Raw genomic sequence first — 21,993 nt, forward strand, 5'->3', positions numbered from 1 at the left:
TAACATTACCTTCAATACCTGATCTCAGCCCTCAGTGGGATCCAGTGAAACATTACCTTCAATACCTGATCTGAGCCCTCAGTGGGATCCAGTGTAACATTACCTTCAATATCTGATCTCGGCCCTCAGTGGGATCCACTGTAACATTACCTTCAATACCTGATCTCAGCCCTCAGTGGGATCCACTGTAACATTACCTTCAATACCTGATCTCAGCCCTCAGTGGGATTCACTGTAACATTACCTTCAATACCTGATCTCAGACCCTCAGTGGGATCCACTGTAACATTACCTTCAATATCTGATCTCAGACCTCAGTGGGATCCACTGTAACATTACCTTCAATACCTGATCTCAGCCCTCAGTGGGATCCACTGTAACATTACCTTCAATACCTGATCTCAGCCCTGTGGGATCCACTGTAACATTACCTTCAATACCTGATCTCAGCCCTCAGTGGGATCCACTGTAACATTACCTTCAATACCTGATCTCGGCCCTCAGTGGGATCCACTGTAACATTACCTTCAATACCTGATCTCAGCCTTCAGTGGGATCCACTGTAACATTACCTTCAATACCTGATCTCAGACCTCAGTGGGATCCACTGTAACATTACCTTCAATACCTGATCTCAGCCCTCAGTGGGATCCAGTGTAACATTACCTTCAATACCTGATCTCAGCCATCAGTGGGATCCACTGTAACATTACCTTCAATACCTGATCTCAGACCTCAGTGGGATCCACTGTAACATTACCTTCAATACCTGATCTCAGAACTCAGTGGGATCCACTGTAACATTACCTTCAATACCTGATCTCATCCCTCAGTGGGATCCGCTGTAACATTACCTTCAATACCTGATCTCAGCCCTCAGTGGGATCCAGTGTAACATTACCTTCAATACCTGATCTCAGACCTCAGTGGGATCCACTGTAACATTACCTTCAATACCTGATCTCAGCCCTCAGTGGGATCCACTGTTACATTACCTGCAATACCTGATCTCAGAACTCAGTGGGATCCACTGTAACATTACCTTCAATACCTGATCTCGGACCTCAGTGGGATCCAGTATAACATTACCTTCAATACCTGATCTCAGCCCTCAGTGGGATCCACTGTAACATTACCTTCAATACCTGATCTCAGCCCTCATTGGGATCCACTGTAACATTACCTTCAATACCAGATCTCAGCCCTCAGTGGGATCCACTGTAACATTACCTTCAATACCTGATCTCGGCCCTCGGTGGGATCCACTGTAACATTACCTTCAATACCTGATCTCGGCCCTCAGTGGGATCCACTGTAACATTACCTTCAATACCTGATCTCAGCCCTCAGTGGGATCCACTGTAACATTACCTTCAATACCTGATCTCAGCCCTCAGAGGGATCCACTGTAACATTACCTTCAATACCTGATCTCAGACCTCAGTGGGATCCACAGTAACATTACCTTCAATACCTGATCTCAGACCTCAGTGGGATCCACTGTAACATTACCTTCAATACCTGATCTCAGCCCTCGGTGGGATCCACTGTAACATTACCTTCAATACCATATGTCAGCCCTCATTGGGATCCACTGTAACATTACCTTCAATACCTGATCTCGGCCCTCAGTGGGATCCACTGTAACATTACCTTCAATACCTGATCTCAGCCCTCGGTGGGATCCACTGTAACATTACCTTCAATACCTGATCTCAGACCTCAGTGGGATCCACTGTAACATTACCTTCAATACCTGATCTCAGCCCTCAGTGGGATCCAGTGTAACATTACCTTCAATACCTGATCTCAGACCTCAGTGGGATCCACTGTAACATTACCTTCAATACCTGATCTCAGCCCTCAGTGGGATCCACTGTAACATTACCTTCAATACCTGATCTCAGCCCTCACTGGGATCCACTGTAACATTACCTTCAATACCTGATCTCGGCCCTCAGTGGGATCCACTGTAACATTACCTTCAATACCTGATCTCAGCCCTCAGTGGGATCCAGTGTAACATTACCTTCAGTACCTGATCTCAGCCCTCAGTGGGATCCACTGTAACATTACCTTCAATATCTGATCTCAGCCCTCACTGGGATCCGCTGTAACATTAGCTTCAGTACCTGATCTCAGACCTCAGTGGGATCCACTGTAACATTACTTTCAATATCTGATCTCAGCCCTCATTGGGATCCACTGTAACATTACCTTCAATACCTGATCTCATCCCTCAGTGGAATCCGCTGTAACATTACCTTCAATACCTGATCTCAGACCTCAGTGGGATCCAGTGTAACATTACCTTCAATACCTGATCTCATCCCTCAGTGGGATCCGCTGTAACATTACCTTCAATACCTGATCTCAGACCTCAGTGGGATCCACTGTAACATTACCTTCAATACCTGATCTCGGCCCTCAGTGGGATCCACTGTAACATTACCTTCAATACCTGATCTCAGACCTCAGTGGGATCCACTGTAACATTACCTTCAATACCTGATCTCAGACCTCAGTGGGATCCACAGTAACATTACCTTCAATATCTGATCTCAGCCCTCAGTGGGATCCACTGTAACATTACCTTCAATACCTGATCTCAGACCTCAGTGGGATCCACTGTAACATTACCTTCAATACCTGATCTCAGCCCTCAGTGGGATCCACTGTAACATTACCTTCAATACCTGATCTCAGCCCTCAGTGGGATCCAGTGTAACATTACCTTCAATAACTGATCTCAGCCCTCAGTGGGATCCACTGTAACATGACCTTCAAAACCTGATCTCAGACCTCAGTGGGATCCGCTGTAACATTACCTTCAATACCTGATCTCAGACCTCAGTGGGATCCACTGTAACATTACCTTCAATACCTGATCTCAGCCCTCAGTGGGATCCACTGTAACATTACCTTCAATACCTGATCTCAGCCTTCAGTGGGATCCGCTGTAACATTACCTTCAATACCTGATCTCAGACCTCAGTGGGATCCACTGTAACATTACCTTCAATACCTGATCTCAGACCCTCAGTGGGATCCACTGTAACATTACCTTCAATACCTGATCTCGGCCCTCAGTGGGATCCAGTGTAACATTACCTTCAATACCTGATGTCAGCCCTCAGTGGGATCCACTGTAACATTACCTTCAATACCTGATCTCAGACCTCAGTGGGATCCACTGTAACATTACCTTCAATACCTGATCTCAGCCCTCAGTGGGATCCAGTGTAACATTACCTTCAATACCTGATCTCAGACCCTCAGTGGGATCCAATGTAACATTACCTTCAATACCTGATCTCAGCCTTCAGTGGGATCCACTGTAACATTACCTTCAATACCTGATCTCAGCCCTCAGTGGGATCCACTGTAACATTACCTTCAATACCTGATCTCGGACCTCAGTGGGATCCAGTATAACATTACCTTCAATACCTGATCTCAGCCCTCAGTGGGATCCACTGTAACATTACCTTCAATACCTGATCTCAGCCCTCATTGGGATCCACTGTAACATTACCTTCAATACCAGATCTCAGCCCTCAGTGGGATCCACTGTAACATTACCTTCAATACCTGATCTCGGCCCTCGGTGGGATCCACTGTAACATTACCTTCAATACCTGATCTCGGCCCTCAGTGGGATCCACTGTAACATTACCTTCAATACCTGATCTCAGCCCTCAGTGGGATCCACTGTAACATTACCTTCAATACCTGATCTCAGCCCTCAGAGGGATCCACTGTAACATTACCTTCAATACCTGATCTCAGACCTCAGTGGGATCCACAGTAACATTACCTTCAATACCTGATCTCAGACCTCAGTGGGATCCACTGTAACATTACCTTCAATACCTGATCTCAGCCCTCGGTGGGATCCACTGTAACATTACCTTCAATACCATATCTCAGCCCTCATTGGGATCCACTGTAACATTACCTTCAATACCTGATCTCGGCCCTCAGTGGGATCCACTGTAACATTACCTTCAATACCTGATCTCAGCCCTCGGTGGGATCCACTGTAACATTACCTTCAATACCTGATCTCAGACCTCAGTGGGATCCACTGTAACATTACCTTCAATACCTGATCTCAGCCCTCAGTGGGATCCAGTGTAACATTACCTTCAATACCTGATCTCAGACCTCAGTGGGATCCACTGTAACATTACCTTCAATACCTGATCTCAGCCCTCAGTGGGATCCACTGTAACATTACCTTCAATACCTGATCTCAGCCCTCACTGGGATCCACTGTAACATTACCTTCAATACCTGATCTCGGCCCTCAGTGGGATCCACTGTAACATTACCTTCAATACCTGATCTCAGCCCTCAGTGGGATCCAGTGTAACATTACCTTCAGTACCTGATCTCAGCCCTCAGTGGGATCCACTGTAACATTACCTTCAATATCTGATCTCAGCCCTCACTGGGATCCGCTGTAACATTAGCTTCAGTACCTGATCTCAGACCTCAGTGGGATCCACTGTAACATTACTTTCAATATCTGATCTCAGCCCTCATTGGGATCCACTGTAACATTACCTTCAATACCTGATCTCATCCCTCAGTGGAATCCGCTGTAACATTACCTTCAATACCTGATCTCAGACCTCAGTGGGATCCAGTGTAACATTACCTTCAATACCTGATCTCATCCCTCAGTGGGATCCGCTGTAACATTACCTTCAATACCTGATCTCAGACCTCAGTGGGATCCACTGTAACATTACCTTCAATACCTGATCTCGGCCCTCAGTGGGATCCACTGTAACATTACCTTCAATACCTGATCTCAGACCTCAGTGGGATCCACTGTAACATTACCTTCAATACCTGATCTCAGACCTCAGTGGGATCCACAGTAACATTACCTTCAATATCTGATCTCAGCCCTCAGTGGGATCCACTGTAACATTACCTTCAATACCTGATCTCAGACCTCAGTGGGATCCACTGTAACATTACCTTCAATACCTGATCTCAGCCCTCAGTGGGATCCACTGTAACATTACCTTCAATACCTGATCTCAGCCCTCAGTGGGATCCAGTGTAACATTACCTTCAATAACTGATCTCAGCCCTCAGTGGGATCCACTGTAACATGACCTTCAATACCTGATCTCAGACCTCAGTGGGATCCGCTGTAACATTACCTTCAATACCTGATCTCAGACCTCAGTGGGATCCACTGTAACATTACCTTCAATACCTGATCTCAGCCCTCAGTGGGATCCACTGTAACATTACCTTCAATACCTGATCTCAGCCCTCAGTGGGATCCGCTGTAACATTACCTTCAATACCTGATCTCAGACCTCAGTGGGATCCACTGTAACATTACCTTCAATACCTGATCTCAGACCCTCAGTGGGATCCACTGTAACATTACCTTCAATACCTGATCTCGGCCCTCAGTGGGATCCAGTGTAACATTACCTTCAATACCTGATGTCAGCCCTCAGTGGGATCCACTGTAACATTACCTTCAATACCTGATCTCAGACCTCAGTGGGATCCACTGTAACATTACCTTCAATACCTGATCTCAGCCCTCAGTGGGATCCAGTGTAACATTACCTTCAATACCTGATCTCAGACCCTCAGTGGGATCCAATGTAACATTACCTTCAATACCTGATCTCAGCCTTCAGTGGGATCCACTGTAACATTACCTTCAATACCTGATCTCAGACCTCAGTGGGATCCACTGTAACATTACCTTCAATACCTGATCTCAGCCCTCAGTGGGATCCAGTGTAACATTACCTTCAATACCTGAACTCAGACCTCAGTGGGATCCACTGTAACATTGCCTGCAATACCTGATCTCAGACCTCAGTGGGATCCACTGTAACATTACCTTCAATACCTGATCTCGGACCACAGTGGGATCCACTGTAACATTACCTTCAATATCTGATCTCAGCCCTCAGTGGGATCCACTGTAACATTACCTTCAATATCTGATCTCAGCCCTCAGTGGGATCCACTGTAACATTACCTTCAATACCTGATCTCAGCCCTCAGTGGGATCCAGTGTAACATTACCTTCAATATCTGATCTCAGACCTCAGTGGGATCCACTGTAACATTACCTTCAATACCTGATCTCGGACCTTAGTGGGATCCACTGTAACATTACCTTCAATACCTGATCTCAGCCCTCAGTGGGATCCACTGTAACATTACCTTCAATACCTGATCTCAGCCCTCAGTCGGATCCACTGTAACATTACCTTCAATACCTGATCTCAGACCTCAGTGGGATCCACTGTAACATTACCTTCAATACCTGATCTCAGACCTCAGTGGGATCCACTGTAACATTACCTTCAATACCTGATCTCAGACCTCAGTGGGATCCACTGTAACATTACCTTCAATACCTGATCTCGGCCCTCAGTGGGATCCACTGTAACATTACCTTCAGTACCTGATCTCAGCCCTCAGTGGGATCCACTGTAACATTACCTTCAGTACCTGATCTCAGACCCTCAGTGGGATCCACTGTAACATTACTTTCAATCCCTGATCTCAGACCGTCAGTGGGATCCACTGTAACATTACCTTCAATACCTGAACTCAGCCCTCAGTGGGATCCACTGTAACATTACCTTCAATACCTGATCTCAGACCTCAGTGGGATCCACTGTAACATGACCTTCAATACCTGATCTCAGACCTCAGTGGGATCCACTGTAACATAACCTTCAATACCTGATCTCGGCCCTCAGTGGGATCCACTGTAACATTACCTTCAATACCTGATCTCAGCCCTCATTGGGATCCAGTGTAACATTACCTTCAATACCTGATCTCAGCCCTCAGTGGGATCCACAGTAACATTACCTTCAATACCTGATCTCGGCCCTCAGTGGGATCCACTGTAACATTACCTTCAATACCTGATCTCAGCCCTCATTGGGATCCAGTGTAACATTACCTTCAATACCTGATCTCAGCCCTCAGTGGGATCCAGTGTAACATTACCTTCAATACCTGATCTCGGCCCTCACTGGGATCCACTGTAACATTACCTTCAATACCTGATCTCAGACCTCAGTGGGATCCACTGTAACATTACCTTCAATACCTGATCTCAGACCGTCAGTGGGATCCAGTGTAACATTACCTTCAATACCTGATCTCGGCCCTCAGTGGGATCCACTGTAACATTACCTTCAATACCTGATCTCAGCCCTCAGTGGGATCCACTGTAACATTACCTTCAATAACTGATCTCAGACCTCAGTGGGATCCACAGTAACATTCCCTTCAATACCTGATCTCGGCCCTCAGTGGGATCCACTGTAACATTACCTTCAATATCTGATCTCAGCCCTCATTGGGATCCACTGTAACATTACCTTCAATACCTGATCTCATCCCTCAGTGGGATCCGCTGTAACATTACCTTCAATACCTGATCTCGGCCCTTGGTGGGATCCACTGTAACATTACCTTCAATACCTGATCTCAGACCTCAGTGGGATCCACTGTAACATTACCTTCAATAACTGATCTCAGACCTCAGTGGGATCCACTGTAACATTACCTGCAATACCTGATCTCAGACCTCCGTGGGATCCACTGTAACATTACCTTCAATACCTGATCTCGGACCTCAGTGGGATCCAGTGTAACATTACCTTCAATACCTGATCTCAGCGGGATCCAGTGTAACATTACCTTCAATACATGATCTCAGCCCTCAGTGGGATCCACTGTAACATTACCTTCAATACCTGATCTCAGCCCTCACTGGGATCCACCGTAACATTACCTTCAATACCTGATCTCAGCCCTCAGTGGGATCCACTGTAACATTACCTTCAATACCTGATCTCAGCCCTCAGTGGGATCCACTGTAACATTACCTTCAATACCTGATCTCAGACATCAGTGGGATCCACTGTAACATTACCTTCAATACCTGATCTCAGCCCTCAGTGGGATCCACTGTAACATTACCTTCAATACCAGATCTCAGACCCTCAGTGGGATCCACTGTAACATTACCTTCAATACCTGATCTCAGCCCTCAGTGGGATCCACTGTAACATTACCTTCAATACCTGATCTCAGACCCTCAGTGGGATCCACTGTAACATTACATTCAATACCTGATCTCAGACCCTCAGTGGGATCCACTGTAACATTACCTTCAATATCTGATCTCAGACCTCAGTGGGATCCACTGTAACATTACCTTCAATACCTGATCTCAGACCCTCAGTGGGATCCACTGTAACATTACCTTCAATACCTGATCTCAGACCTCAGTGGGATCCACTGTAACATTACCTTCAATACCTGATCTCAGACCCTCAGTGGGATCCACTGTAACATTACCTTCAATACCTGATCTCAGACCTCAGTGGGATCCAGTGTAACATTACCTTCAATATCTGATCTCAGCCCTCACTGGGATCCACTGTAACATTACCTTCAATACCTGATCTCAGACCTCAGTGGGATCCACTGTAACATTACCTTCAATACCTGATCTCAGCCCTCAGTGGGATCCACTGTAACCTTACCTTCAATACCTGATCTCAGACCGTCAGTGGGATCCAGTGTAACATTACCTTCAATACCTGATCTCGGCCCTCGGTGGGATCCACTGTAACATTACCTTCAATACCTGATCTCAGCCCTCAGTGGGATCCACTGTAACATTACCTTCAATACCTGATCTCAGACCTCAGTGGGATCCACCGTTACATTACCTTCAATACCTGATCTCAGACCCTCAGTGGGATCCACTGTAACATTACTTTCAATACCTGATCTCAGCCCTCATTGGGATCCAGTGTAACATTACCTTCAATACCTGATCTCAGCCCTCAGTGCGATCCACTGTAACATTACCTTCAATTCCCAATCTCAGACCGTCAGTGGGATCCACTGTAACATTACCTTCAATACCTGAACTCAGCCCTCAGTGGGATCCACTGTAACATTACCTTCAATACCTGATCTCAGACCTCAGTGGGATCCACTGTAACATTACCTTCAATACCTGATCTCAGACCTCAGTGGGATCCGCTGTAACATTACCTTCAATACCTGATCTCAGCCCTCAGTGGGATCCAGTGTAACATTACCTTCAATACCTGAACTCAGACCTCAGTGGGATCCACTGTAACATTGCCTGCAATACCTGATCTCAGACCTCAGTGGGATCCACTGTAACATTACCTTCAATACCTGATCTCGGACCACAGTGGGATCCAGTGTAACATTACCTTCAATACCTGATCTCGGCCCTCAGTGGGATCCACTGTAACATTACCTTCAATACCTGATCTCAGCCCTCAGTGGGATCCACTGTAACATTACCTTCAATATCTGATCTCAGCCCTCAGTGGGATCCACTGTAACATTACCTTCAATACCTGATCTCAGCCCTGTGGGATCCACTGTAACATTACCTTCAATACCTGATCTCAGCCCTCAGTGGGATCCACTGTAACATTACTTTCAATATCTGATCTCAGCCCTGTGGGATCCACTGTAACATTACCTTCAATACCTGATCTCAGCCCTCAGTGGGATCCACTGTAACATTACCTGCAATACCTGATCTCAGACCTCAGTGGGATCCACTGTAACATTACCTTCAATACCTGATCTCAGCCCTCAGTGGGATCCACTGTAACATTACCTTCAATATCTGATCTCAGCCCTCACTGGGATCCACTGTAACATTACCTTCAGTACCTGATCTCAGCCCTCACTGGGATCCACTGTAACATTACCTTCAATATCTGATCTCAGCCCTCACTGGGATCCACTGTAACATTACCTTCAGTACCTGATCTCAGCCCTCAGTGGGATCCACTGTAACATTACTTTCAATATCTGATCTCAGCCCTCATTGGGATCCAGTGTAACATTACCTTCAATACCTGATCTCATCCCTCAGTGGGATCCAATGTAACATTACCTTCAATACCTGATCTCATCCCTCAGTGGGATCCACTGTAACATTACCTTCAATACCTGATCTCAGCCCTCAGTGGGATCCAGTGAAACATTACCTTCAATACCTGATCTGAGCCCTCAGTGGGATCCAGTGTAACATTACCTTCAATATCTGATCTCGGCCCTCAGTGGGATCCACTGTAACATTACCTTCAATACCTGATCTCAGCCCTCAGTGGGATCCACTGTAACATTACCTTCAATACCTGATCTCAGCCCTCAGTGGGATTCACTGTAACATTACCTTCAATACCTGATCTCAGACCCTCAGTGGGATCCACTGTAACATTACCTTCAATATCTGATCTCAGACCTCAGTGGGATCCACTGTAACATTACCTTCAATACCTGATCTCATCCCTCAGTGGGATCCACTGTAACATTACCTTCAATACCTGATCTCAGCCCTCACTGGGATCCACTGTAACATTACCTTCAATACCTGATCTCATCCCTCAGTGGGATCCGCTGTAACATTACCTTCAATACCTGATCTCAGCCGTCAGTGGGATCCGCTGTAACATTACCTTCAATACCTGATCTCAGACCCTCAGTGGGATCCACTGTAACATTACCTTCAATACCTGATCTCAGCCCTCAGTGGGATCCACTGTAACATTACCTTCAATACCTGATCTCAGACCTCAGTGGGATCCACTGTAACATTACCTTCAATACCTGATCTCAGCCCTCAGTGGGATCCACTGTAACATTACCTTCAATACCTGATCTCAGCCCTGTGGGATCCACTGTAACATTACCTTCAATACCTGATCTCAGCCCTCAGTGGGATCCACTGTAACATTACCTTCAATACCTGATCTCGGCCCTCAGTGGGATCCACTGTAACATTACCTTCAATACCTGATCTCAGCCTTCAGTGGGATCCACTGTAACATTACCTTCAATACCTGATCTCAGACCTCAGTGGGATCCACTGTAACATTACCTTCAATACCTGATCTCAGCCCTCAGTGGGATCCAGTGTAACATTACCTTCAATACCTGATCTCAGCCATCAGTGGGATCCACTGTAACATTCCCTTCAATACCTGATCTCAGACCTCAGTGGGATCCACTGTAACATTACCTTCAATACCTGATCTCAGAACTCAGTGGGATCCACTGTAACATTACCTTCAATACCTGATCTCATCCCTCAGTGGGATCCGCTGTAACATTACCTTCAATACCTGATCTCAGCCCTCAGTGGGATCCAGTGTAACATTACCTTCAATACCTGATCTCAGACCTCAGTGGGATCCACTGTAACATTACCTTCAATACCTGATCTCAGCCCTCAGTGGGATCCACTGTTACATTACCTGCAATACCTGATCTCAGAACTCAGTGGGATCCACTGTAACATTACCTTCAATACCTGATCTCGGACCTCAGTGGGATCCAGTATAACATTACCTTCAATACCTGATCTCAGCCCTCAGTGGGATCCACTGTAACATTACCTTCAATACCTGATCTCAGCCCTCATTGGGATCCACTGTAACATTACCTTCAATACCAGATCTCAGCCCTCAGTGGGATCCACTGTAACATTACCTTCAATACCTGATCTCGGCCCTCGGTGGGATCCACTGTAACATTACCTTCAATACCTGATCTCGGCCCTCAGTGGGATCCACTGTAACATTACCTTCAATACCTGATCTCAGCCCTCAGTGGGATCCACTGTAACATTACCTTCAATACCTGATCTCAGCCCTCAGAGGGATCCACTCTAACATTACCTTCAATACCTGATCTCAGACCTCAGTGGGATCCACAGTAACATTACCTTCAATACCTGATCTCAGACCTCAGTGGGATCCACTGTAACATTACCTTCAATACCTGATCTCAGCCCTCGGTGGGATCCACTGTAACATTACCTTCAATACCATATCTCAGCCCTCATTGGGATCCACTGTAACATTACCTTCAATACCTGATCTCGGCCCTCAGTGGGATCCACTGTAACATTACCTTCAATACCTGATCTCGGCCCTCAGTGGGATCCACTGTAACATTACCTTCAATACCTGATCTCAGACCTCAGTGGGATCCACTGTAACATTACCTTCAATACCTGATCTCAGACCTCAGTGGGATCCACAGTAACATTACCTTCAATATCTGATCTCAGCCCTCAGTGGGATCCACTGTAACATTACCTTCAATACCTGATCTCAGACCTCAGTGGGATCCACTGTAACATTACCTTCAATACCTGATCTCAGCCCTCAGTGGGATCCACTGTAACATTACCTTCAATACCTGATCTCAGCCCTCAGTGGGATCCAGTGTAACATTACCTTCAATAACTGATCTCAGCCCTCAGTGGGATCCACTGTAACATTACCTTCAATACCTGATCTCAGACCTCAGTGGGATCCGCTGTAACATTACCTTCAATACCTGATCTCAGACCTCAGTGGGATCCACTGTAACATTACCTTCAATACCTGATCTCAGCCCTCAGTGGGATCCACTGTAACATTACCTTCAATACCTGATCTCAGCCCTCAGTGGGATCCGCTGTAACATTACCTTCAATACCTGATCTCAGACCTCAGTGGGATCCACTGTAACATTACCTTCAATACCTGATCTCAGACCCTCAGTGGGATCCACTGTAACATTACCTTCAATACCTGATCTCGGCCCTCAGTGGGATCCAGTGTAACATTACCTTCAATACCTGATGTCAGCCCTCAGTGGGATCCACTGTAACATTACCTTCAATACCTGATCTCAGACCTCAGTGGGATCCACTGTAACATTACCTTCAATACCTGATCTCAGCCCTCAGTGGGATCCAGTGTAACATTACCTTCAATACCTGATCTCAGACCCTCAGTGGGATCCAATGTAACATTACCTTCAATACCTGATCTCAGCCTTCAGTGGGATCCACTGTAACATTACCTTCAATACCTGATCTCAGACCTCAGTGGGATCCACTGTAACATTACCTTCAATACCTGATCTCAGCCCTCAGTGGGATCCAGTGTAACATTACCTTCAATACCTGAACTCAGACCTCAGTGGGATCCACTGTAACATTGCCTGCAATACCTGATCTCAGACCTCAGTGGGATCCACTGTAACATTACCTTCAATACCTGATCTCGGACCACAGTGGGATCCACTGTAACATTACCTTCAATACCTGATCTCAGCCCTCAGTGGGATCCACTGTAACATTACCTTTATTATCTGATCTCAGCCCTCAGTGGGATCCACTGTAACATTACCTTCAATACCTGATCTCAGCCCTCAGTGGGATCCAGTGTAACATTACCTTCAATATCTGATCTCAGACCTCAGTGGGATCCACTGTAACATTACCTTCAATACCTGATCTCAGACCTCAGTGGGATCCACTGTAACATTACCTTCAATACCTGATCTCAGACCTCAGTGGGATCCACTGTAACATTACCTTCAATACCTGATCTCGGCCCTCAGTGGGATCCACTGTAACATTACCTTCAATACCTGATCTCAGCCCTCAGTGGGATCCACTGTAACATTACCTTCAATACCTGATCTCAGACCTCAGTGGGATCCACTGTAACATTACCTTCAATACCTGATCTCAGCCCTCAGTGGGATCCACTGTAACATTACCTTCAATACCTGATCTCAGCCCTCAGTGGGATCCACTGTAACATGACCTTCAATACCTGATCTCGGCCCTCACTGGGATTCACTGTAACATTACCTTCAATACCTGATCTCGGCCCTCAGTGGGATCCACTGTAACGTTACCTTCAATACCTGATCTCAGCCCTCAGTGGGATCCACTGTAACGTTACCTTCAATACCTGATCTCAGACCTCAGTGGGATCCACTGTAACATTACCTTCAATACCTGATCTCAGCCCTCAGTGGGATCCACTGTAACATTACCTTCAATACCTGATCTCAGACCCTCAGTGGGATCCACCGTTACATTACCTTCAATACCTGATCTCAGACCCTCAGTGGGATCCACTGTAACATTACCTTCAATACCTGATCTCGGCCCTCAGTGGGATCCACTGTAACATTACCTTCAATACCTGATGTCAGCCCTCACTGGGATCCACCGTAACATTACCTTCAATACCTGATCTCAGCCCCCAGTGGGATCCACTGTAACATTACCTTCAATACCTGATCAGTGCGTATTGGATGTGAATCTATTTTAACATTACCTTTAAGACCTGGATCTCGGGTCTCGTTGGGTAGGAGAAGGACACATTCTGGAACTCCACATGTCCTTTCAGAGTCTCGGCTACCAGCTTCCCATCAGTGTGAACACTGGGCTTCCGGTCCAGATATTCAAAGACTTTCTCTGCAGCTCCCACTGAGTGAATCATTTCTGAGTACATGTGAACCAACGTCTGTTCAAATTGAGAGAGATCAGCGTTACTCTGAATGTACCCATGCACTTCCTCAAAAGGAAGACTGGAGCGCAGGCGACACAAAGAAACAGAGACATTCACACAAACACGAGCAACACGTGGAAATACAGCGACACACACAAACACGAGCAACACATGGAAACAGCGACACACACAAACACGGGCGACACATGGAAACAGCGACACACACAAACACGGGCGACACATGGAAACAGCGACACACACAAACACGAGCAACACATGGAAACAGCGACACACACAAACACGAGCAACACATGGAAACACAGCGACACACACAAACACAAGCAACACATGGAAATACAGCGACGGAAACAGCGACACAAACAAACACGAGCAACACATGGAAACAGCGACACACACAAACACGAGCAACACGTGGAAACACAGCGACGGAAACAGCGACACAAACAAACACGAGCAACACATGGAAACAGCGACACACAGAAACACGAGCAACACATGGAAACAGCGACACAAACAAACACGAGCAACACATGGAAACAGCGACACAAACAAACACGAGCAACACATGGAAACAGCGACACACACACAAACACGGGCGACACATGGAAACAGCGATACAAACAAACATTAGCAACACATGGAAACACAGCGACACACACAAACACAAGCAACACATGGAAACAGCGACACACACAAACACGGGCGACACATGGAAACAGCGACACACACAAACACGGGCGACACATGGAAACAGCGACACACAAACACGAGCAACACATGGAAATACAGCGACACACACAAACACGGGCGACACATGGAAACAGCGACACACACAAACACGGGCGACACATGGAAACAGCGACACACACAAACACGAGCAACACATGGAAATACAGCGACACACACAAACACGGGCGACACATGGAAACAGCGACACACACAAACACGCGCGACACATGGAAACAGCGACACACACAAACACGAGCAACACATGGAAACACAGCGACACACACAAACACAAGCAACACATGGAAATACAGCGACGGAAACAGCGACACAAACAAACACGAGCAACACATGGAAACAGCGACACACACAAACACGAGCAACACATGGAAACACAGCGACACACACAAACACAAGCAACACATGGAAATACAGCGACGGAAACAGCGACACAAACAAACACGAGCAACACACGGAAACAGCGACACACACAAACACGAGCAACACGTGGAAACACAGCGACGGAAACAGCGACACAAACAAACACGAGCAACACATGGAAACAGCGACACACAGAAACACGAGCAACACATGGAAACAGCGACACAAACAAACACGAGCAACACATGGAAACAGCGACACAAACAAACACGAGCAACACATGGAAACAGCGACACACACACAAACATGGGCGACACATGGAAACTGCGATACAAACAAACATGAGCAACACATGGAAACACAGCGACACACACAAACACGAGCAACACATGGAAACACAGCGACACACGCAAACACGGGTGACACATGGAAACAGCGACACAAACAAACACGAGCAACACATGGAAACAGCGACACAAACAAACACGAGCAACACATGGAAACAGCGACACAAACAAAGACGAGCAACACATGGAAACACAGACACACACAAACACGAGCAACACATGGAAACACAGCGACACACAAACACGAGCAACACATGGAAACACAGACACACAAACAAACACGAGCAACACATGGAAACACAGCGACATACACAAACACGAGCAACACATGGAAACACAGCGACATACACAAACACGAGCAACACATGGAAACAGACACACACACAAACACGAGCAACACATGGAAACACAGCGACACACAAACACGAGCAACACATGGAAACACAGCGACACACAAACACGAGCAACACATGGAAACACAGCAACACACAAACACGAGCAACACATGGAAACACAGATACACACAAACACAAGAAACACATGGAAATACACACACACAAACGACATATGGAAACACAAGCAACACATGGGGACATAGCTGGCAGACTGGGCCTGTGGCAGGTGGTGAGAGAACCAACAGGAGGGAATAACCTACTTGACCTCGTCCTCACCAATCTACCTGTCACAGATGCATCTGTCTAGGACAGTATTGGTAGCTGTGACCACCACAAAGTCATTGTGGAAATGAAGACCCATCTACACATGGAAGGCAATCACCATTGTGTTGTGTGGTACTACCACCATGCTAAATGGGATAGATTCAGAACAGATCTAGCAGCTCAAAACTAGGCATTCATAAGGCACCGTTGGCCATCAGCGGCAGAATTGTATTCCACCACAATCTTTAACCTGATGGCCTGACATATCCCTCAGTCTATCAGTGCTATCAAGCCAGGCGACCAACCCTGCTTCAATGAGGAGTGTAGAAGAGCATGCCAGGAGCAGCACCAGGCGTACCTGAAAATGAGTTGGCAACCTGGTGAAGCTACCACACAGGACTCCATGCATGCTAAACAGCGGAAGCAGCATGCTATAGACAGAGCTAAGTGATCCCACAATCAACGGATCAGATCAAAGCTCTGCAGGCCTGCCACACCCTGTTGTGAATGGTGATGGGCAATTAAACAACTAATGGGAGGAGGAGGCTCCATGAACATCCCCATTCTCAATGATGGTGGAGCCCAGCACGTGAGTGCAAAAGACAAGGCTGACTCGTTAGCAACCATCTTCAGCTTAAGGCACCGGGTGAATGATCCATCTCGGCCTCCTCCTGAGGTCCCCACCATCACTAATGGCAGTGTTCAGCCAATTCGATTCACTCCATGTGATGTCAAGAAACAGCTGAACACACTGGGTACAGCAAAGGCTAGGGGCCCCGACAACATCCTGGCTATAGTGCTGAAGACCGGTGCTCCAGAGCTAGCCGTGCCTCTAGCCCAGCTGCTCCAGTACAGCTACAACACTGACATCGATGACGACAAGATGTCATTGACAATGCTATCAAGCGGCACCGATAGCCTGCTCACCGATGCTCAGTTTGGGTTCCGCCAGAACCACTCGGCTCCAGACTTCATTAAAGCCTTGGTCCAAACGTGGACAAAAGAGCTGAATTCTAGAGGCGAGGTGAGAGTGACTACCCTTGACATCAAGACAGCATTTGACCAAGGAGCCCTGGTAAAAGTCAATGGGGATCGGGGGGCAAACTCTCCACTGGCTGGAGTCGTACCTAGCACAAAGGAAGATGGTTGTGGTTGCTGGAGGTCAATCATCACAGCCCCAGGACATCGCTGCAGGAGTTCCTCAGGGCAGTGTCCTAGGCCCAACCATCTTCAGCTGCTTCATCAATGACCTTACCTCCAACATAAGGTCAGAAGTGGGGCTAATCGCTGCTGATTTCAATGTTCAGTTCCATTCGCAACACCTCAGCTAATGAAGAAGTTCGTGCCCGCATGCCGCAAAACCTGGACAACATTCAGGCCTGGGCTGATAGGTGGCAGGTAACATTCACACCATACATGTGCCAAGCAATGACCATCTCCAACAAGAGAGAGTCTAACTACCTCCCCATGACATTCAATGGCATTACCATCGCCGAATCCCCCACCATCAACATACTGGGGGGTCACCATTGACCAGAAACTTAACTGGACCAGCGACATAAATATTGTAGCAACAAGAGCAGGTCAGCAGTTGGGTATTCTGCGGTGAGTGACTCACCTCCTGACTCCCCAAAGCCTTTCCACCATCTACAAGGCACAAGTCAGGAGTGTGATGGAATACTCTCCACTTGCCTGGGTGAGTGCAGCTCCAACAACACTCAAGAAGCTCGACACCATCCAGGATAAAGCAGCCCGCTTGATTGGCACCCCATCCACCACCTTAAACATTCACTCCCTCCACCACCGGCGCACTGTGTCTGCAGTGTGTACCATCTACAAGATGCAGTACAGCAACTCGCCAAGACTTCTTCAACAGCACCTCCCAAACGCGCGACCTCCAAGTCACACACCATCCCGACTTGGAAATATATTGCCGTTCCTTCATCGTTGCTGGGTCAAAATCCTGGAACTCCCTCCCTAACAGCACTGTGGGAGTACCATCACCACACGGACTGCAGCGGTTCAAGAAGGCGGCTCACCACCACCTTCTCAAGGGCGATTAGGGATGGGCAATAAGTACTGGCCTTGCCAGCGACTCCCACATCTCATGAATGAATACATTTTTTAAAAACGCAGAAACACAAGTAACACATGGCAACAGAGCAACACACAAACACAAGCAAGACATGGAATCACAGACACACACAAACTGTTATTAAAGAGTAAATCGGACAGCAGCTTCCAGTGACTGCACAGGCGCAGATAAATGTGGAAATCAGGAAATTTCTTTCCGAGTTGCCCTGCTCCTCCACAAGCTTCGCTATAACAGAGTCTCGCTGAGAGACTCGGCATTGAAACACATGAAGGGCATGACGTTATTGTACCTACCCACTAAACACGCCAGAGAAAGTTAGCGCTGGTCCATTCCAGTGTAAGTACCCTTTTAACAGTGTGATAAGTTTTAATTACTGCCAAACAATCTCTCTGGCGCTGAAAATTAAGTTTTACAAGTGTGGAGTCTCATTCCTTCAGATTTTAATTATTGTTGGAGATGTAAAAAAATTAAAGTTAAATAATTTTTTAAACTTTTTCTTCTGTCTCTTTGATCTCGCCCTCTCTTAATCCCAGTTTTCTTTCCCTCTCTGCTCGGCTCAGTAAGAATTCTTCAATCTGATTGGTTTAGGAGATACACAGTTGCTTTCCCTGTTCACACAGGGCCCAGATCCCCTGTACACACAGGGCCCAGATCCCCTGTACACACAGGGCCCAGATCCCCTGTACACACAGGGCCCAGATCCTCTGTACACACAGGGCCCAGATCCCCTGTACACACAGGGCCCAGATCCCCTGCACACACAGGGCCCAGATCCTCTGTACACAGGGCCCAGATCCCCTGTACACACAGGGCCCAGATCCCCTGTACACACAGGGCCCAGATCCCCTGCACACACAGGGCCCAGATCCCCTGTACACACAGGGCCCAGATCCTCTGTACACACAGGGCCCAGATCCCCTGTACACACAGGGCCCAGATCCCCTGCACACACAGGGCCCAGATCCTCTGTACACACAGGGCCCAGATCCCCTGTACACACAGGGCCCAGATCCCCTGTACACACAGGGCCCAGATCCTCTGTACACACAGGGCCCAGGTCCCCTGTACACACAGGGCCCAGGTCCCCTGTACACACAGGGCCCAGATCCTCTGTACACACAGGGCCCAGATCCCCTGTACACACAGGGCCCAGATCCTCTGTACACACAGGGCCCAGATCCCCTGTACACACAGGGCCCAGATCCCCTGTACACACAGGGCCCAGATCCCCTGTACACACAGGGCCCAGATCCTCTGTACACACAGGGCCCAGATCCCCTGTACACACAGGGCCCAGATCCCCTGTACACACAGGGCCCAGATCCTCTGTACACACAGGGCCCAGATCCCCTGTACACACAGGGCCCAGATCCCCTGTACACACAGGGCCCAGATCCTCTGTACACACAGGGCCCAGGTCCCCTGTACACACAGGGCCCAGATCCTCTGTACACACAGGGCCCAGATCCCCTGTACACACAGGGCCCAGATCCTCTGTACACACAGGGCCCAGATCCTCTGTACACACAGGGCCCAGATCCCCTGTACACACAGGGCCCAGATCCCCTGTACACACAGGGCCCAGATCCTCTGTACACACAGGGCTCAGATCCCCTGTACACACAGGGCCCAGATCCCCTGTAGAGGGCGCTGTGCCAAAATGGCTCTCTGATCACAGTAAGTTCCAGTGCAAAACTCCAGAGAAAGTTTGTGGGCAAGTGTAAGTGTAATGCACAGGGATTAGATGGCAATGTACAGGGATCGGATGGGAATGTACAGGGATTGAACATAAGGAATAGGAGCAGGTGTAGGCCATACTGTACCTCGAGCCTGCTCTGCCATTCAATAAGATCATGGCTGATCTTCTACATCAACTCCACTTTCCCGCACAACCCCAAATCCCTTGGTTCCCTTAGTGCCCAAAAATCTATCGATCTCAGTCTTGAATAAACTCATCGATTGAGCCTCCACAGCCCTCTGGGGAAGAGAATGCCAAAAATTCACCACCCTCTGAGAGAAGACATTTCTCCTCGCCTCAGTTCTAAATGGCCAATCCCTTATTCTGAGACTGTGATCCCTGGTTCTAGACTCCCCAGCCAGGGAAAACAGCCTCCCTGCATCTACCCTGTCAAGCCCTCTAAGAATTTTATACATTTCAATGAGATCACCTCTCATTCTTCTAAACTCCAGACAATACAGGCCTATTCTACTCAAACTCTCCTCATGAGATAGCCCTCTCATCCCAGGAATCAATCTAGCGAACCTTCGTTGCACCCTCTCTAAAGCAAGAATATAGGAGACCAAAACTGTGCACAGTACTCCAGGTGTGGTCTCACCAAAGCCCTATATAATTGCAGCAAGACTTCCGTACTCTTATACTCCAACCCCCTTGCAATGAAGGCTAACATACCATTTGCCGTTCTAATTGCGTGCTTTACCTGCATGTTAAATTTCTGTGATCCATGTACAAGGACACCTAAATCTCTCTGAATACCAACATTAACTAGTCTCTCACCTATTAAAAATATTCTGCTTTTCTATTCTTCCTAGCAAAGTGGATAATTTCACACTTCCCCACATTATACTGCATCTGCCACCTTCTTGCCCATCACTTAACCGGACTATATCCCTTTGCAGCCTCTTTGCGTCCTCCTCACAGCTTACTTTCCCACCTAGCTTTGAATCATCAGCAAACTTGAATATATTATATTCGGTCCTCTCATCTAAGTCATTGATATAGATTGTAAATAGCTGAGGCCTAAGCACTGATCCTTGCAGCACCCCACGAGTTAGACCTACCATCCCGAAAACGACCCGTTTAATCCTACTCCCTTTTCTGTCCATTAACCAATCCTCAACCCATGCTAATATATTACACCCAATCCCATGAGCCCATGAGATAGGATGAGAATGTAGAGGGATAGGATGGGAATGCACAGGGATCTGATGGGAAGGTACAGGGATCGGATGGGAATGTACAGGGATTGGATGGGAATTCACAGGGATCGGTTAGGAATTTACAGGGATCGGATAGGAATGTAGCTGGATAGGATGGGAATGCACAGGGATCGGATGGGAATGTACAGGGATCGGATGGGAAGGTAGTGGGATAGGATGGAAATGCACAGGGATCTGATGGGACTGTAGAGGGATCGGATGGGAAGGTACAGGGATCGATGGGAATTTATAGGGATCGGATGGGAATGTAGCGGGATAGGATGGGAATGCACAGGGATCTGATGGGAATGTAGAGGGATCTGATGGGAGTGTACAGGGATACACAGAACATTGCAGGAAAACAGAGGAGTGCACGTGAGATGTGTTCTCCACTCTGCTCCTCAGTCTATTCACTCAGACCTTTCATTGCAGTTCAGACA

The 21,993-nt window shown here is 47.4% G+C and overlaps 1 protein-coding gene across 1 annotated transcript in view; it reads right to left on the minus strand.

The window, feature by feature from the left end:
* LOC147095513 (ABC-type oligopeptide transporter ABCB9-like) overlaps window positions 1-21,993 on the minus strand; it is a 137,629-nt gene that overhangs the window by 105,279 nt on the left and 10,357 nt on the right. The window contains exon 5 of the mRNA XM_085974640.1: window positions 14,214-14,402. Coding sequence (XP_085830766.1) covers window positions 14,214-14,402 — 189 coding nt within the window. The remainder of the gene's footprint in view (window positions 1-14,213; window positions 14,403-21,993) is intronic.

This window comes from Somniosus microcephalus, unplaced genomic scaffold (assembly GCF_052327205.1).
Source record: "Somniosus microcephalus isolate GS21.2 unplaced genomic scaffold, FLI_Smic_1.0 unresolved_chr1, whole genome shotgun sequence".
NCBI classification, from domain to species: Eukaryota; Metazoa; Chordata; class Chondrichthyes; order Squaliformes; family Somniosidae; genus Somniosus; species Somniosus microcephalus.